This window comes from Aspergillus tubingensis (genome assembly GCF_013340325.1).
Source record: "Aspergillus tubingensis WU-2223L DNA, scaffold_13, whole genome shotgun sequence".
NCBI classification, from domain to species: Eukaryota; Fungi; Ascomycota; class Eurotiomycetes; order Eurotiales; family Aspergillaceae; genus Aspergillus; species Aspergillus tubingensis.
The window spans coordinates 393,558-408,907 of NW_023336287.1; the positions used below are offsets into that span (position 1 = coordinate 393,558).

Below are 15,350 nucleotides of genomic sequence, written 5' to 3' on the forward strand. Positions count from 1 at the left end.
TATTGTCAAATACTATTCTAGAGATCTTATGCCGCCTTCCCCATATTCATCCTCTTATTTACCAGTACATCCACCCCAGCAAGCCATCGTTTCCAAGTCTCTCCGTTGCCCATGGCCAGGATCCGCTTCATCCGTTGATATGATCTGGTCTCTTCATCTTCGTCTTCGCTCTTAACAGACTGATCACTATCTGGTCCCCATACTTTCCATTCTCCCTTGCGTGCTGACCATGGCGCCTCCCCATTGCAGAATCTAATCCAAGCAGCAGCAAAATCCTTTGCCATCCCACTTTCTCCCTCATCCATTTCCGTCTCGAGATTCTTGAAAAGATACAAAAGCTCATGGGCATGGTAGGCTGTTCCCTCTAGTGGGTTCTTGAGGCGAGAGCGCTGGTCGAAATGGTACAGGAAGAGACCACCCTTATCGCGAAGCGTAGTGTTTTCTAGCGCAGTGGCATAGTTGGGAATCTTGAAAACCGCGTCTCCGCACATGTGTTCCACGCGCTCGAGAAGCATGTCATGCGGAAGCGTCTGGTGTATGTCATATTCTCTCAGGATTTGGTCTGTCTCGTCGTCATTGTTGATGTGATCTAACAATGTCCGGCGAATTGAAGCAAAATCGTCGTCGAGAAGATTTAGATGGAAAATGACTCCTTCGTGGTATGTATCCCCAATCATCAAGGCTTCCAGCCACGTTGGTGCCTTCTGTATCTCGGAGGGATCGCTTTGATAAAACCATCTATCGAGACAAGGGTTCCCTGTTCCCGACAGGACGCCTTGGATAGCCGGGGTCGCATTCGCCATTTCCTGCTGCGGAATCTGCCGGAGCCGATCCAGTACATGGGGCTGTGAAGCATCTATCTTGAAATAACGACAAACTGCCTGGAAGAGAGCCTCGTGTTGCTCCATAGTCCAAGGAGGAATGGAGACAGAAAGTCCAGACATACAGACGGCGCGCCGGAAACTTGGTGGATGAGTAGCTGCAAGCTGGTTACTGATCGATATCCCACCAGCAGACTCCCCCACTGCAGTGACATTATCGGGATCTCCGCCGAGGGTCGCAATATACCGTTGAACCCAGTCAAATGCAACTTTCTGGTCAGTGAAGCCGAAGTTCCCACAGCCCTGAAACCCATCATCTTGCAACTCACGGCGTATGGCTTCGCTTGCGAGAAAGCCTCCGAGTCCGACGCGGTAATTGAAATTTACACATATTATTGGCTTTCCCATCTCAATACTCTGTGAAACGAGGTTTACAGCGTCGAAGATGGGGAGGTTTGCACCTCCGTAAAGTAAGGAGCCTCCGTGGACGTATACCATGACCGGAAGACTTCGCCTGTCGGAGGCTGGGGCGAAGGGAATAACGATGTTCATCACAAGCCCAGTTAGTTCGTCTGTTTTCGGAGTAACCGGAAAGTGAGCAGGTGGTGGCACTGGAACGAGGTCATCGCTGTCGTCGCCTTCGGAGTAGGGCCGAGGACAGTCGTTGCTGTATGCGCTTTAGTTAATATGCGGCGAACACGAGATATACAGAGCTTTACCCCAATTTTGTTCCATCATGTTTAGAGCCTGTCCAGGAAGTCTTGAGAGTCGATCTTGTCCACCGTTTAGGCAGGTCAGCATATGGTATTCCACAGTATTGTTGGACACCATTCGCAAATTGAAAACCCTCAAGTTGGCCAAGGGTAGGAATTTCGGTCGTGCATTTTGTGGTTGGAGTTTGGAAAGACATGTTGACCCTTGATCAGAAGAAGAGAAATAATGCCGAATAAGATCAGTCAATTGAGTATAGTATATGCATTCTGTCATATAGACCTGAGATGTGTTCTATAGCATATTTGAACCTCGGCTTTTCTTATCTGGCCCCCAGACGGTAGCTCCAAAGGTTAGCTATCTCCAAGCTACACTCGAATTGGCAGGTCGACCCTCAAACCTAATCAAACGAGTGTGGATTCCTGTCCTGTTATCTTCCCCGCATCTGTGCTAAAAGCTAATTCCCATCCGCTGCTCGCCTGCGAGGTTCCTCATCTTTATCCGATCACCACTCAAAATAGGAATGTCGACCCCCGGTCGCCGAACCCACCAGGGATGGTAGGGTCACTCCCGATCTTTTAGTCTTTTCCACTTTCCGTGAAACTGACTCTACCGTCCAGCTGGACCTGCAAAGCCCGCCGGCGAAAGTGTGATCGTGCGCGCCCGACATGTCAGGTTTGTGCTGAACGTGGAGTGGCATGTGAGGGTTATGATGTTCGTCTCCGCTGGGGAACCGGAATTGCCTCGCGAGGGAGATTTACCGGCGCCGATGCGCCTGCCGAGTCGTCAATTCCGCCGAGGCTTCAAGGACGACAGAGAGATCTGCTTCGGGAGAGGAAGCGGCAGTTGCAGGTAGCTGATCAAGTGCGCGAATCTTCCGGATCTGAGATCTTAATAGAGGGAACTGAAGGTAGGGTGTAGTAGCTTCTCGTCTTGTCGTGATGATTGTTGACTCCACTGAACTAGAGTTGCTACTCAGCCCATTACTATCCGAGACTTGGAAGCCGAATCATTATGCAGAATTATTCAGTGACTGTAAGCGTGATAGAAGAATGCTACTGACCGTGAATCATCTAATTTGGATAGTCCTTTCATCTGGCATCAATGTCCTTCACTCCACGACTATTCACGATGGTGAGATACCGCTCAAAGTACGACTACCAGGACTGTGTCAACAATCGGACGCGCTGTATCAAATATGCATCACACTACAGGTCTCTATACGTCCGGATTTGAAGTCTCAGTTCTTCGAGTACTTTGACGCGGCCCTGAACAAGTTCCGTAGCGAGTTAGCTCAGAGCGAAGCCTATTTAGAGGATGGTACACTAACTGCTGGATTACTATTGTGCACTATCGGAGTACGTCTCATCTTTCTCCATCCATACCTCCTTGGTTATTAAACATTGTTAGCTGATAGGTGGATATAGATTATGCAAGGGATACCGTGGACTATGCATCTCCGAGGGATGTATAACATCCTACAGTCACACAGTGTGACACGGTCGCATGATCAGGTCTCTCCCTTTCGGGCCCATTTGTTAGAGGTAATGGGAATTATGGATCTTCCTACATTTGCGATCGGTAGAAAGCACCCATATCTAGGGTTCTGGCGGCAGTACTGTCGCAATCAATCGATGCCGGACTCATCTGAACGGTATGATGTGGAGGTCATGAGTGGTTTACCGCGATCCTTGGTTGACATTTTCTCTTGTATTTTTGAGGGCGCAACAGAACAAGATTTCTGGAATTGGCCTGGTTCCAGAGGGTGCTTTTTGCAGTGCCAGCTGTGGGAAGCATATCGGCTGGCTGGGATGCTGGTGATCCGACATGGTGCACTGCGGCTGTCATCTGAACTGGAAGATAACCCAGCACAGCGAGTACAAAGCCAAAAACAATCAGCACTTCCAACAACGGCGGTGATTATCACGCGACTGCTGAGCTGCGTGGACGCTATATATCGAGCGTCCTCAGAAGCCGAGGGAAAGGACACCTTGATCATCAATGCCATTCCTTATCCCGTCTTCGTCGCTGGCCTTCAATCGGATGCATTGAACAAGGACCCCAACTTAAGAGATTTTATCCGGAGGATCTTGGTGGCAATCGCAGAGGGACCTTTCTGGAACAAGCAATATCGACTACTTCTAGACTTGCTGGAAGAGTACTGGACCTATCCCCAAAACACTATCAATATACATGAGATTGCGCAGTCACGAGGAATAGAACTTGGCCTATTCTGATGTGGATTTGTCATTTTCATTTTGCTATTTACTGTATTCGCTCTTAGAAACTTGCCGTAGCATGAACCACAACTTGACTGCTTCACCACCCTCCATTAACTCGACTTCTTCAACAACTTCAAACCCCAGTTTCTGATAGAACGGGATGTTACTCTCACTTGTACACTCCAGTAAAATTGGTTCGTGCTTGATGTGGTCCAACACCCATGTCATCGCTTTCTTGCCGAGGCTGCGACCCTGGAGAGAGGGATGAACAGCCACAACCTCCAAATACCACAGATCGGACAGCCGCTGCAGCTTCTTAACTCGAGCAATTGTGTCGTCATGGATCTTCATCATGATCTCTAGTCTCTGATAAACTCGTTCGTTATATTTCGTCTGTCAGATCGGCTTTCGGGGCATACCTGTACATTGGTACCACTTTCACGACGGGCGCAAAAGATGTCGAGGTAAAGCAGCTTGAATTGAAGTACCAGTTTTGCTAAAGTCCATTTTTGATGTCTTCGAGGAGGAAATAAGAGGGCCACAACTCCTGCATCCTTATTCTCATCGCCATCCTCGCTCCAGCTCTCTTCGGCCACTGAACCTTTCGCATCGGGTCCAACATGGCACGAACCAGAAGGCCTAGAAGGAAAGCAACGGGCTATCTGGTAACTCGGTCCCGATTGCAGGACTATTCCCTCTGCAACAGCTCGTTGGACCCGACGATATTGCCAGTTGCATATTTCGGCGTTATATTTCGTCCAGGGCGGAGCGCGAGGGCGTAACCATGTGATTAGAGGATCTTGAGCGAAGGAAGTAGTAATCGTATTTGCGACTGCACTTATGGTATGTGGTTCTTTATGACGTTGAGTTTCAGTAAAGGCACCGGGGAGGTGATCGGGCTGGACGTACCGTCGTGGACACGGAAGAGTCGCAACGTTTGATTGGCGGTCATTGCAATTGATTTCGGTATCCTTCAAATCAGTCGCAGGTGCCGAATTATTCTTATCGTCACTTGGAGATTGCCAATGAAGCATACTTCAGGTTCAATGTAGGATGATAAATGTCCTGGTGCCGAGGAGAGACGCCAGTGACTAGATTGCAGGGTCAACCTGCTTCTTTGGTCTTGGATCCAAGTTTAATCTGATGCATATTGATATTATCACAAGAGGCTGTTCGCTAACTGCTCGGCCAGCTGGACGAATGATGTCGTGGGGATCGCAATCATCAGCCTGTCTTGTTCCCCGAGTGCGATATGCGGATGTGCATCCATCATTCCTTTTCAGGCAGGTCGACCCCATCCCGCACTGGTCTCATCCTTCAGCAGATGGCAGATCGGCCCCATTTGGCGCTAATTCTTATCTCGCCTGGGTGCATGCCCCCGCATTTGACTTGATACCAAGTAATTGACTTCCTACCACTTGATAGACATGAGCTATCTGTATGATGTACGTGTCGGTGCTCCGAACTTGATACACTGGATAGTATATAGCGTTATGACTCCCACGAACGACCTTACATCCTGAATGTTTGATATCACAGCGAATGACCCAATTTATGCCTTGAATGGTCAATATCTTTCTCCTAATTCACCGTGTTCGCTTGATAGCAAGACTTAATGGCACAGAATCAGCCCTGCGACCCACTATTTCCTGACCCACGCGACAATCTGCCACCAGGGACATTCCGTCTGATCCAGGGTATGAAATGGCTAGCTGAAGTCATCGCAAATTAATCTCACCATTATGCAGACGAAGATGAAAGAGGACAAGGCAACCGCCAGGTTATGCTAAATCCTGTCCCATCCAGCGATCCCAATGAACCGTTGGTCGGTATCCCGCGTTTGGTGGCATCCGAAACCACTGACGATTGCAGAATTGGAGTACAGCGCGGAAAATATGCAACTTTACCCTCGTTCTCGCTGTGACGGCACTCATATTTACAGCGTTAGTTACTTCTACCGGTCACAGATGGCGCTGTGCTAATGATGGTCGATAGGCTTTCGATCCAGGCAATTTTCTGGCAATTGATGGTGGTAGACCTCGATGTGACATATGCCCAGCTGAACCGTGCCATGTCTGTGAACTTCGTTGGCCTTGCCGTGGGCTGCGTATTCTTCATTCCCCTAGCGAAGAAGTTCGGACGAAGACCCGTCTATCTCGTTTCGACGGCCCTCATGTTGGCAACTTCTTTCTGGACGTCGAAGTTGCAGACTCTTGCGGAATTGTATGCCACTAACTTGCTTCAGGGGCTTGCTGGAGCGACAAATGAATCAATCGTGCAGATTACGGTAGTGATACCCCTTCTGCTGAATCACCCTTTACTGACTGCTACAGATTTCCGACCTCTTTTTCGTGCACCATCGTGGGGGGATGAATGGTTTGTATATGACTATGGTTATGATAGGTGTATGTCAAACCTGTGGAGAAATAACTATTATCTGCCTGCTCTTGACACGCTTACCCATTCCCTGACAGAGCTTTCTAACACCCATGGCGGCCGGGACTCAAGCCACAAATCAAGGCTGGCGAGCATCATACCAAGCACTCGGTATCACTAACGCCGTTCTATTTGTCTTATTCGTGCTTTTCTACGAGGAAACCAAGTATACGCCAGTCATTCCCGGCGTCGACGAATCTTGCGAACACACAGTCGACAACATCAAAGCCGATCGCAAACGAGATATTGAGTGTTCTGCCAGTCGAGCCGAAACGAGTCCCATACCAGCAGATCACCACGAGCTAGACTATAGGATCCCAATGAGAACATGGAGACAGCGATTTGCCTTGATAACCTACACCCCCGAGTCTATTTGGCCTTATTTCTATCGTCCCTTCTACGTCGTGGCTTCCTTTCCCGCTGTATTTTTCTGTGCCTTGCAGTATGCCTTTGGCGTGGTCTGGCTAACTATACTATCCTCCACCCTCAGTTTGGTATTCCCTTTGCCACCGTATCTCTTCACCTCTGAGCAAATCGGGTTCATGAGTGTTGGTCCATTTATCGGGAATCTCATCGGGTCTGTCTATGGTGGCTTCCTCGGTGATTGGTCTATCTTGTTCTTTTCAAAGCGCAACAAGGGATACTATGAGCCGGAGATGCGCTTGTATATTCTTCATTTGCCTGCTCTTACAATGGCTGGGGGGCTGATAATGTTTGGAGCCACGATTGCACGGGTAAGCCTTTTACGATTGCTTATTATCGTTAAAGGAAAAGCTAACGGGCCCCATCAAGGGAATGCACTGGATCTATCCCAGTATTGGTGGTGCTCTGTTCGGCTTCGGACTAGGCAGTATCAGCGATGCATCACTGACGTTGGTTATTGACTCCTACCGTGACGTGAGTATATCACTCTACCACTACCTTTCTATGAGACCTGAATACACCTTCTCACGAGTTTTTCTCAAACAGATTACTGGAGACGCCTTCACAGGAGTCGCCTTCATGCGCAATGCCATCAGCATCGGCATCCCGTTCGCAATAAGCCCTTGGCTAGACCGATCAGGCGCGCAGAACATGTTTATTGCATGTGGATTCATTAGCTTGGCCATCACCTTCACCATTATCCCTATGGTAATTTGGGGCAAGCGGATGAGGAGGGCCACCGCGGAGAGGTATCGGATTATGGCTGGGAAGTAGATTATTTATTCGGGTTGCACTAGGTACATGGCATGATGGATGTAGAATGAGAACCCAATGTACCCCACAAATGGTCAATGCTGGGTGCTAGTAGTGAAGGAAGCCAAAAGATCTAGTAGTCAAGCCTAACTGTGCTTTGGAAATGCCCGATGCCGAGAAAATCCCGAAGGATTCAACTCGAGACGGTGTGTAGAATCCTTCTCGGGCTCAACTTACTTCTTTTCAAGATACCAGTCCACACAGTATGCAGTGACAATATTTTCACTAGAACTTTGTACACTACCCAGAAATAGGAACAGATAGGTGAAACTTAAAGCATACATCTATATATGACCAAACTGTGCCCCAGATGACTGACTCGGCAAACAAAGAAGCCCTCCTTAGTATTTTCTTCTTAAAAACCCTTGCAATAGATCCATAAACATTATCGTGTATTGTTAAAAGGACCCAGAGATGTATAGGTAACATGATCATTCTCTTACATCTGCCAAAGTACCTCGCCTATCCTTCTTTTAACGTACTAGACTCTTAGGCTGTCTTAATCTCAGAAGCAAACTACTTCCTCATATAGCATAGCACAACGGACTCAATCTATTCCACATGGCACTACTGGACGGATGGCCATTCCGGGCTCCACTATGGAGTAGAATTAGTAGCCGTCCATCAGGCGTCCAGGTTTCTATTCCAAGGAATGCATACGCTGTGGATCGGATACTGCGCAGCTTGGGTATATAATAAGGAGTTTTATTTTCTATGTTATTGCTTGTTTCGTTTGTGTTAATGTGGTGAGATTGAAGGTGGGACTTTGGTTTCGTTGTGGCGTGGCTTCGGGTCCGTGAGTTATGCACGGGAGCATTGATTGGTGTTCAGAGTTTGATTGTGGTAGTTGATAGATCGAATCGCTGGGGGCTGACTTTTTTTGTCTCTTTCAATGCTTTGATATGTTCGCATGCTGTCTTCTGCATCGATCTTGTCGCTATTTAATTGACATTGTGATTTGATGGTGCTAGTTCATTGTGTCGAGCAGGTCAAAAACGGAACCAACCAAAATATCCAGATGATCGGATAAGGACAGAAGTGACAGAAATGCTTTTAAGATAAGAATACTAGTATACAAAATTTTATAGCGATAAGAAACTACCACGACACCCGTGGGTCCTCAGGATCCTCTCTAGACCGGCTCTCATATTCCACTGTCACATTATCCGTTCGTCGAATCGCTCCCATCGGATGGCTTTCAATATTACGCCCGTTGTCTTCCTCCCGGAGAATGCTCTCCTGACTTCCCACCGTTGTGATTTCGTAGTCGGGCTTTCGCGGCTTCGACAACCTGCTATGGTCGTATGAGGAATCGGGCAGTTGTGAACTCCCCTTGTAGCGGTTGCGACTGTTGTTGTAGGAGCTTGTGGTGCGTTTACCGAGGATGAGTTCGAGAACAGGCTGGAGGGTCGGGATGCAGGAGGCGATTATGACGACGTTGGACTCGATGCTGCATTTGTTAGGTCTGTATTTATTTTCGTAGAAATATACTAGAGATGGTCTTACTTGGTCCACATGACGAGTTCGGCGGTGCCGTCTGTTGATGTGAGTATATCTCTTTGGCTGGTGGTGGGTATGCTCACAGGTGTAGTCGGTTTTGTCGGCTAACCCCTTCAACTGTGTACATTTGACGATGGCCATTGCGGAAGCACTGCTAGGTTAGTCGCTGATTCCTCATGAATATGCATATACTTACACCGAGCCCAGACCCAAGGCTGCGCACAATGCGAGCCGCTTGCGCAACGACATGTGGAGTTTCATCAGCACCGTGCTCGGATAGACGGCCAGCATCAGATCGACAAACGCGGATAGGGCTGGGTTGTCAGCTGTTGCCAAACATTATAGGTCGCATGAACCAACCTCCAGTGAATATTGCGTAGTCGATCAAAATCCAGACGTCTTTGCAGGTTGCCTTGCCTTCTGTCACCAGATGTGTCTTCCACAGCGCCTCAGGCGGGTCGCACATCGTGAACAGCACAATGATGCATATCCCTGACACAACCGCAGCGAATCCAGTCAATGTCCACAGACATATGCGCTGAGTCATACTTGGGTTGAGGATCCGATTGAGCATCGCAGTCACCGCCAGCTTCGGAATCGCGAATGAGATGATTCCGAAAAGAAAGCTCAAGCAGTTGAGAAATGTGGCATGTTCCACAGTCCTTTCGCTCAATAGCCATGCATGCTTCCCATATCCCATATCCACGTTTATTGTCGTTATGGCACAGTAGACGACTCCCATCACCTGTTGAAGTTAGTAGTTGCATCCCTCGCATGGTACATACATACCAAAGACGCTGTGATCAACCAGTCGTCCGGTCCGAGGTTGTGCAAGAGACTTGTCCTGATGTACATACGCGCTATGACAAGAACGGATGTGAGACCTGTCAGTGCCCACAGGACCGATAGAATCATCGGACCTTTATTGTCGCTGGCATTTCCATCTTCTGACGAAGCCATTGTTGCGTGTAGCACAGGAGTTCGTGACGTGACACACAATCGAACGAGGAAATCGTAGCATGAATAAGGATTCCGATATTTACAGTCACCTGCAGGGTATGCAAGGGAAACGCCGGCAGTATTATTCCGACAAGCGAAGGATTTCAGCCTACACCTTCATTTGGCGATCTGTTCGATGAGCGGGTGACATCAAATCCTCCTTGAAATGGAATTGCGATGACTGATTGACATCCCTTACTTCCAGTAACCTCTCCTTCCGTGTATTAATCGTTTCATTCTTTGGCATTGGTAGCCAATAATTCTCTCGATTAAAGGTGAGCCAGGAAGGTCGCAAATGCCGTGTGGCGGCTAAGGCATAATACGGTGCTGATGCTGGCAGGGATTAGCTGGTCTGGCTAGCCCTGGATCGTCCATTCTGGTAACCTTGCAGTAGATCCGTGCCACCGGTGGATAGACAAGGCGAACAGTGACAAACTGGATGTCCCGTTGGCAGGACTGGATCCATATGGTCAGTTGACAGACGGGTAGTGGGGCCGCCACGCCGTTGAGAGGAAGCTTAACATAACCATTATACCCCGAGCCACTGTGATGGGTCTGATTCAATATACCAGTCATAAGGCTTCCTCAAGGGTAATACAATAGTGAGGTGGTACTTTTTGCTGGTCCTTGCTCCAGAGTTATGAACCGGGATACAACGATCAAAAACGAAGTGTAGATATTAGGAGACTATCAAATCAGCCAGTATGACCACGAAAGGTTCCGAATGGAGCACTCAAACGCCGAAGGATCGCTAGCCCGTTCTAAAAGGAATATTGGACCTTTTAAGGACTCCAATTCTCAAGTTACACCAGCGGGCTGGGTCACGCCGTTGGGCCCATCCGGCTGAATGGACAACCGCCAAGTCAGACCAACAGCAATGGTGTGTCCTAGCTATTGTGATAGTTTGCTACGCTCCCGTGTCAAGGCTCCATCTGTCAGGTACTGTGCAGTAGTGGAGTTTCTTGAAGTTTGATCCAAGTCGCACATTGTTATACCTATTGCCGACTGTATCAGCTCATATCCAATATGGAAGGAATGAATGTCTAGGCGGCATGTGTTGATACTTGATTCAGAAGGGCACGGTCTACCCGTAGATACCCGAGGAAGAACCTTTCCCAATCTGTCCATGTACCCAGTATCTAATTTACCCCCTGGTATGGCTTCAAAAAAGGTACGTGTACGCGTCCAATGATGATCACGATCCTCCTGTCGGTACTTTCCCGCCACGTTGTGCCACTAACGGTGAAGCCCCTAAACTAGGAGGGCGATGCTTGGAATGGAGCACGGTAAGGGCGGCCACGAAATACTCTTTTGGGATAGTTTCTCCCACCTTGACCATCCTCTCAAGTTTCAAGCCTTGTTCTTTATTGTACCTTCCGATAGGCCACGGCACCAAGTTATGGTTCATAGGGCCATCCGCTATTGATATAACAGAACCGTCGTCCGCAATATGACCTGTCGTTCACAGATTCTCCTTCATCTGGTCTATCAATTGCCCAATATACAGTATAAGCCACCATGATAAGTGCAGCAGAGGGTAGCTCCAATGGCAATAGCTGCTGCCAGCCAGACGGCAGGATGGAGGATCATGCACAGCAGGCCTTTGTCGATGACAACGTTGCCATATCTCCAAATACCCCTGAGGAGGTCCCCACTCTTCTTAAGCGCATAGCATTGCATGGTGAGGCTTACCTCACAGAGAATGATGAGAACGAGCGAACGAAGATTCTCGATGCAGCGCGATCATTGGTCTACGCTCTTGAGACTCCCCGAGAAGCCATCATCCGACACTGCTGGTCTCAGGTGAGCCATAATCACTAAGAAGCAAAGGTGCAAACACGCTAAGGTGTAAGGTAGAGCACACTATATGCAGCTTTGGAAACGGGAGTCGACCTGGGGCTTTTCACTGCCCTATCGCAGGATGACAAACCAAAGACAGCTGGCCAACTTGCCACAGCGACCGGCGCCGATCCAACCATGCTTGGTAAGTAACTACACTGGTATCATGTTTATGGAAATTGACTTCTCAGCCCGCATCCTGAAGCATCTCGCAGCCATGGGCGTGATCACAGAGACTGGTCCGGATGAATACCGTCGTACGGGATTCTCCATGTCAATGATGTGCAATAGATACAGTGATTCTTATCCTTGCATGTAAGATACACTCACATCCTGGCTATGTTTATTATTAATTGGACCTAGGACTGGTTGCATCACTGATGGCGTCCTTGCTCTCCCCGCTCAGCTCAAGAAAACAAACTACCGAAACCCCAGCGACGGAAAAGATTGCGCTTTTCAGCGTGGGTTTAGGACACCACTCCACTTTTTCGACTTCCTCACTGAGAACCCTATCCATGCCGTCCAATTTAACAATCACATGTCCGTATACCACCAGGGACGACCGAGCTGGATGGATGTTGGTTTCTATCCGGTGTTGTCGCTAGTTTCCGAGGCAAATATCAGTGATCATGACGCCTTGCTTGTCGACATGGGGGGAAGCTTGGGACACGACCTGTCAGAATTCCGCCGCAAATGGCCACAGGCGTCAGGTCGGCTTATTCTCCAAGATCTACCTAAGGTTGTGGAACAGGCCAGAAGCATGAACCTGGATCCGGCTATTGAGCTCATGACACATGACTTCTTTACAGAACAACCGATCAAGGGTAAGTGCCGTATAAAGCCATTTAAAGCAATGGCTAACATTTATGCAGGCGCCCGTGCGTATTACATGCACTCTGTTTTGCATGACTGGACAGACGATGACTGTCGTCGGATATTGGCCAATGTCATTCCTGCTATGAAGCGGGGGCACAGCAAGCTTTTGCTAAATGAGAATGTTATCCCCAGCACGAATGCATACTGGGAAACTACCAGTCTTGACATTATCATGATGGCGGACTTTGCGTCGACTGAACGCACGGAGAAGCAGTGGCGGGCGCTGGTGGAATCTGCCGGTCTCAAGATCACCAAGATATGGACCGTGCGGAGGGGTGTGGAGAGCCTTATTGAGTGCGAACTGGCTTGATGATGCTGCCACTTCTTCAACAGAACACCTAGGGGTTTATACTATAGTAACAGTTCAATTCTGATATTACATCTGAAGTGATACGTGCATACCTTATGATCCAAGGCGCAACTCCATCTTTACACAGATAATGACATGCTCTAAATTCCCTTGCATATTGTTGGGACATCCGATGAAAAAGAATGGCATTCGGGACATAGTCCCATCGAACGGACGGCTACAAGTACCAAGCGCAAGGGGTTGTTGATTGACAACCAGCTATGTGGCACAAGGACGTATCATAACAGCCTTGCAGCCGATCCGACGATCGCTAGGCGATGTAGAACATCCAATCTGGGTGCCTGGCAGATTCTCTGTGTTCCATCCCACTACTCCCTACCTACCCAGTATCTCAACGACCCCTCATGAGCCATAATGTGTCTCCACCTTCCATAGTAGTTTCAAATCCTCCGATTTCTGCTGTGTCACGGCTTTCATCCACAACACCCACCCAAAACAACACTTACAATGAACAAGTAAGCCTATGCCATATCAAAAGTCTCGCACTGACAAATTCCAGGAACGAAGCTGCTTCGCCCCAGGCAGATGACTACCCAAACTTCAACCTTGGCTCTTACCACCGACCCGTGGCCACATCCTCCCCAGCCGCCCAGCGATGGTTCGACCGCGGTCTACTTTGGTCCTATTCCTTCAATCACGGCGAAGTAGCACGATTATTTGAACGAGCAGTCGAATGCGACCCCACCTGCGCACTAGCCTACTGGGGCATTGCATACGCCGTCGGACCGAACTACAATATAGCCTGGGGCTTCTTCGATATCCCCAGCCTCCTAGCCACCGTGCAAAAGGCATGGGATGCGCTCAATGCGGCCCAAAAATATGCTACGCATGCATCCCCACTCTTCCACATGTTGCTCAAAGCCATCGCCACCCGGTTCCCAACCCCGGATAACATTCCCGCACCTACTGAGATGAGACAGTACAATCAGGCATTTGCAGATGCTATGCGCGTCGTGTATGAAGCCTACCCAGAGGATATCGACGTGGCATCATTGTACATTGAGGCGCTTATCTGCGTTAATCCGCGCGAGCTGTGGTATATGAACACAGGTGAAGCCAGCAGCTCTCATACTCTCGAAGCCAAAGCGGCAATCGATACAGCAATGGCACGTCTAGAGGGTCGAGAGCATCCTGCCCTGTGCCATTTGTATATCCATCTCATGGAGATGTCGGCTACGCCTGAGGTGGCCCTGCCTGCTGCAGACAGACTGCGTCGTATGATCCCGGATGCGTCGCATATGGTGCACATGCCTGCGCATATTGATATGGCTGTGGGTGACTATCGCCGGGCAATTAATTCCAGTGACGATGCTATTGTAGGCGATGATATGTTCTTCGCCACATTGGATGCATCTCCGCTTTATGTGGCCTATCGAGTGCATAACATTGTCACGAAGCTGTACTGCGCTATGATGTCTGGTCGGTCGCGGGAGGCCATGTTGGCTGCGGATAAATTGGACGAGGTGGTTGATGCGAAATTACTGGCTACTAAACCACCCCCAATGGCAGACTGGACGGAGAGCTTTCTAGGCAGTCACGCGCACGTCCTGGTGCGGTTCGGTCGCTGGGAAGAAATTCTACAGTTAGAACTACCAGCACCACAGGACCGAGCTTTATACTGCTGCAAGACAGCTAACATTCTATACGCCAGGGGCCTCGCCTTCAGCGCCCTTGGACGTATCCAGGAGGCAGAAGTCGCCCGGCAGCAGTTCGAGGAGGCGCGCAAGCGGGTGCCGAGAATCCGGATAAATAATTTGCCTGTTCGGCAGGTCGATTTCCTTGCCGTCGCATCTTTGATGTTAACAGGTGGTTGGAGTACCGCAAGGGGAATATTCGATTAGCCTTTGCAACGCTGCGACGGGCGATTGAGTTAGAAGATGGCCTGGCGTACTGTGACCCGCCGGCGTGGATGCAGCCCGTGCGGCATGCCCTAGGTGGGTTGCTGCTGGAGCAGAAGCGGGTCCCCGAGGCGGAGCAGGTCTTCCGGGAGGACCTGGGCATGGCGCAGGGGTTTCCGCGGCGTAAGGGCCGATTGAATAATGTGTGGGGGTTGCATGGACTGCATGAGTGTCTGGTGGCTTCTGGGAAGATGGATGAGGCTCGTGTTGTCCAGGTGCAATTGGATATTGCGTTGGGGTCGGCCGATGTGCCTATCTCGACTTCGTGTTATTGTCGCTTGTCTGCGGTTAATGGAAAGGGCTGCTGTGCTCGTCTTTGATGATACGTTTCCTACAACAGCACAGCAAGTATGTAGTCAGAATGGGTCATCGCATCTGTCACTTCAACATGGCAGATGTTCGGAAAGCCTTCTTGGCAGTATTCACAGGTCTATATAATACA

General features: G+C 49.3%; 7 protein-coding genes across 7 annotated transcripts; 4 read left to right on the forward strand and 3 right to left on the reverse strand.

Moving 5' to 3' along the window:
• Positions 1–26: 26 nt before the first annotated feature.
• On the reverse strand, positions 27–1,731 carry AtWU_10426 (acetylcholinesterase; the record flags this gene model as incomplete). The annotated part of the gene is made up of 2 exons (XM_035505530.1): positions 27–1,488; positions 1,541–1,731. 2 exons carry the CDS (start codon positions 1,729–1,731, stop codon positions 27–29), a joined length of 1,653 nt encoding a protein of 550 aa, XP_035361423.1.
• A 324-nt stretch (positions 1,732–2,055) lies between these two features.
• Positions 2,056–3,769, forward strand: AtWU_10427 (Zn(II)2Cys6 transcription factor; the record flags this gene model as incomplete). The annotated part of the gene is made up of 6 exons (XM_035505531.1): positions 2,056–2,090; positions 2,153–2,442; positions 2,499–2,567; positions 2,619–2,683; positions 2,747–2,890; positions 2,960–3,769. The coding sequence occupies 6 exons, from the start codon at positions 2,056–2,058 to the stop codon at positions 3,767–3,769; spliced, it is 1,413 nt and encodes a 470-aa protein (XP_035361424.1).
• A 24-nt stretch (positions 3,770–3,793) lies between these two features.
• Positions 3,794–4,706, reverse strand: AtWU_10428 (GNAT family N-acetyltransferase; the record flags this gene model as incomplete). Its single annotated transcript, XM_035505532.1, has 3 exons — positions 3,794–4,120; positions 4,174–4,607; positions 4,664–4,706. 3 exons carry the CDS (start codon positions 4,704–4,706, stop codon positions 3,794–3,796), a joined length of 804 nt encoding a protein of 267 aa, XP_035361425.1.
• Positions 4,707–5,369: 663 nt separating this feature from the next.
• Positions 5,370–7,387, forward strand: AtWU_10429 (putative MFS transporter; the record flags this gene model as incomplete). The annotated part of the gene is made up of 8 exons (XM_035505533.1): positions 5,370–5,451; positions 5,503–5,579; positions 5,627–5,697; positions 5,750–6,041; positions 6,088–6,159; positions 6,229–6,924; positions 6,983–7,087; positions 7,160–7,387. 8 exons carry the CDS (start codon positions 5,370–5,372, stop codon positions 7,385–7,387), a joined length of 1,623 nt encoding a protein of 540 aa, XP_035361426.1.
• A 1,137-nt stretch (positions 7,388–8,524) lies between these two features.
• On the reverse strand, positions 8,525–9,886 carry AtWU_10430 (uncharacterized protein; the record flags this gene model as incomplete). Its single annotated transcript, XM_035505534.1, has 6 exons — positions 8,525–8,876; positions 8,933–8,963; positions 9,010–9,077; positions 9,123–9,240; positions 9,287–9,671; positions 9,716–9,886. 6 exons carry the CDS (start codon positions 9,884–9,886, stop codon positions 8,525–8,527), a joined length of 1,125 nt encoding a protein of 374 aa, XP_035361427.1.
• Positions 9,887–11,443: 1,557 nt separating this feature from the next.
• Positions 11,444–12,950, forward strand: AtWU_10431 (O-methyltransferase; the record flags this gene model as incomplete). The annotated part of the gene is made up of 5 exons (XM_035505535.1): positions 11,444–11,728; positions 11,783–11,909; positions 11,956–12,079; positions 12,128–12,588; positions 12,637–12,950. The coding sequence occupies 5 exons, from the start codon at positions 11,444–11,446 to the stop codon at positions 12,948–12,950; spliced, it is 1,311 nt and encodes a 436-aa protein (XP_035361428.1).
• Positions 12,951–13,457: 507 nt separating this feature from the next.
• Positions 13,458–15,228, forward strand: AtWU_10432 (tetratricopeptide repeat domain protein; the record flags this gene model as incomplete). The annotated part of the gene is made up of 3 exons (XM_035505536.1): positions 13,458–13,465; positions 13,510–14,770; positions 14,836–15,228. The coding sequence occupies 3 exons, from the start codon at positions 13,458–13,460 to the stop codon at positions 15,226–15,228; spliced, it is 1,662 nt and encodes a 553-aa protein (XP_035361429.1).
• Between the last annotated feature and the right edge of the window lie 122 nt (positions 15,229–15,350).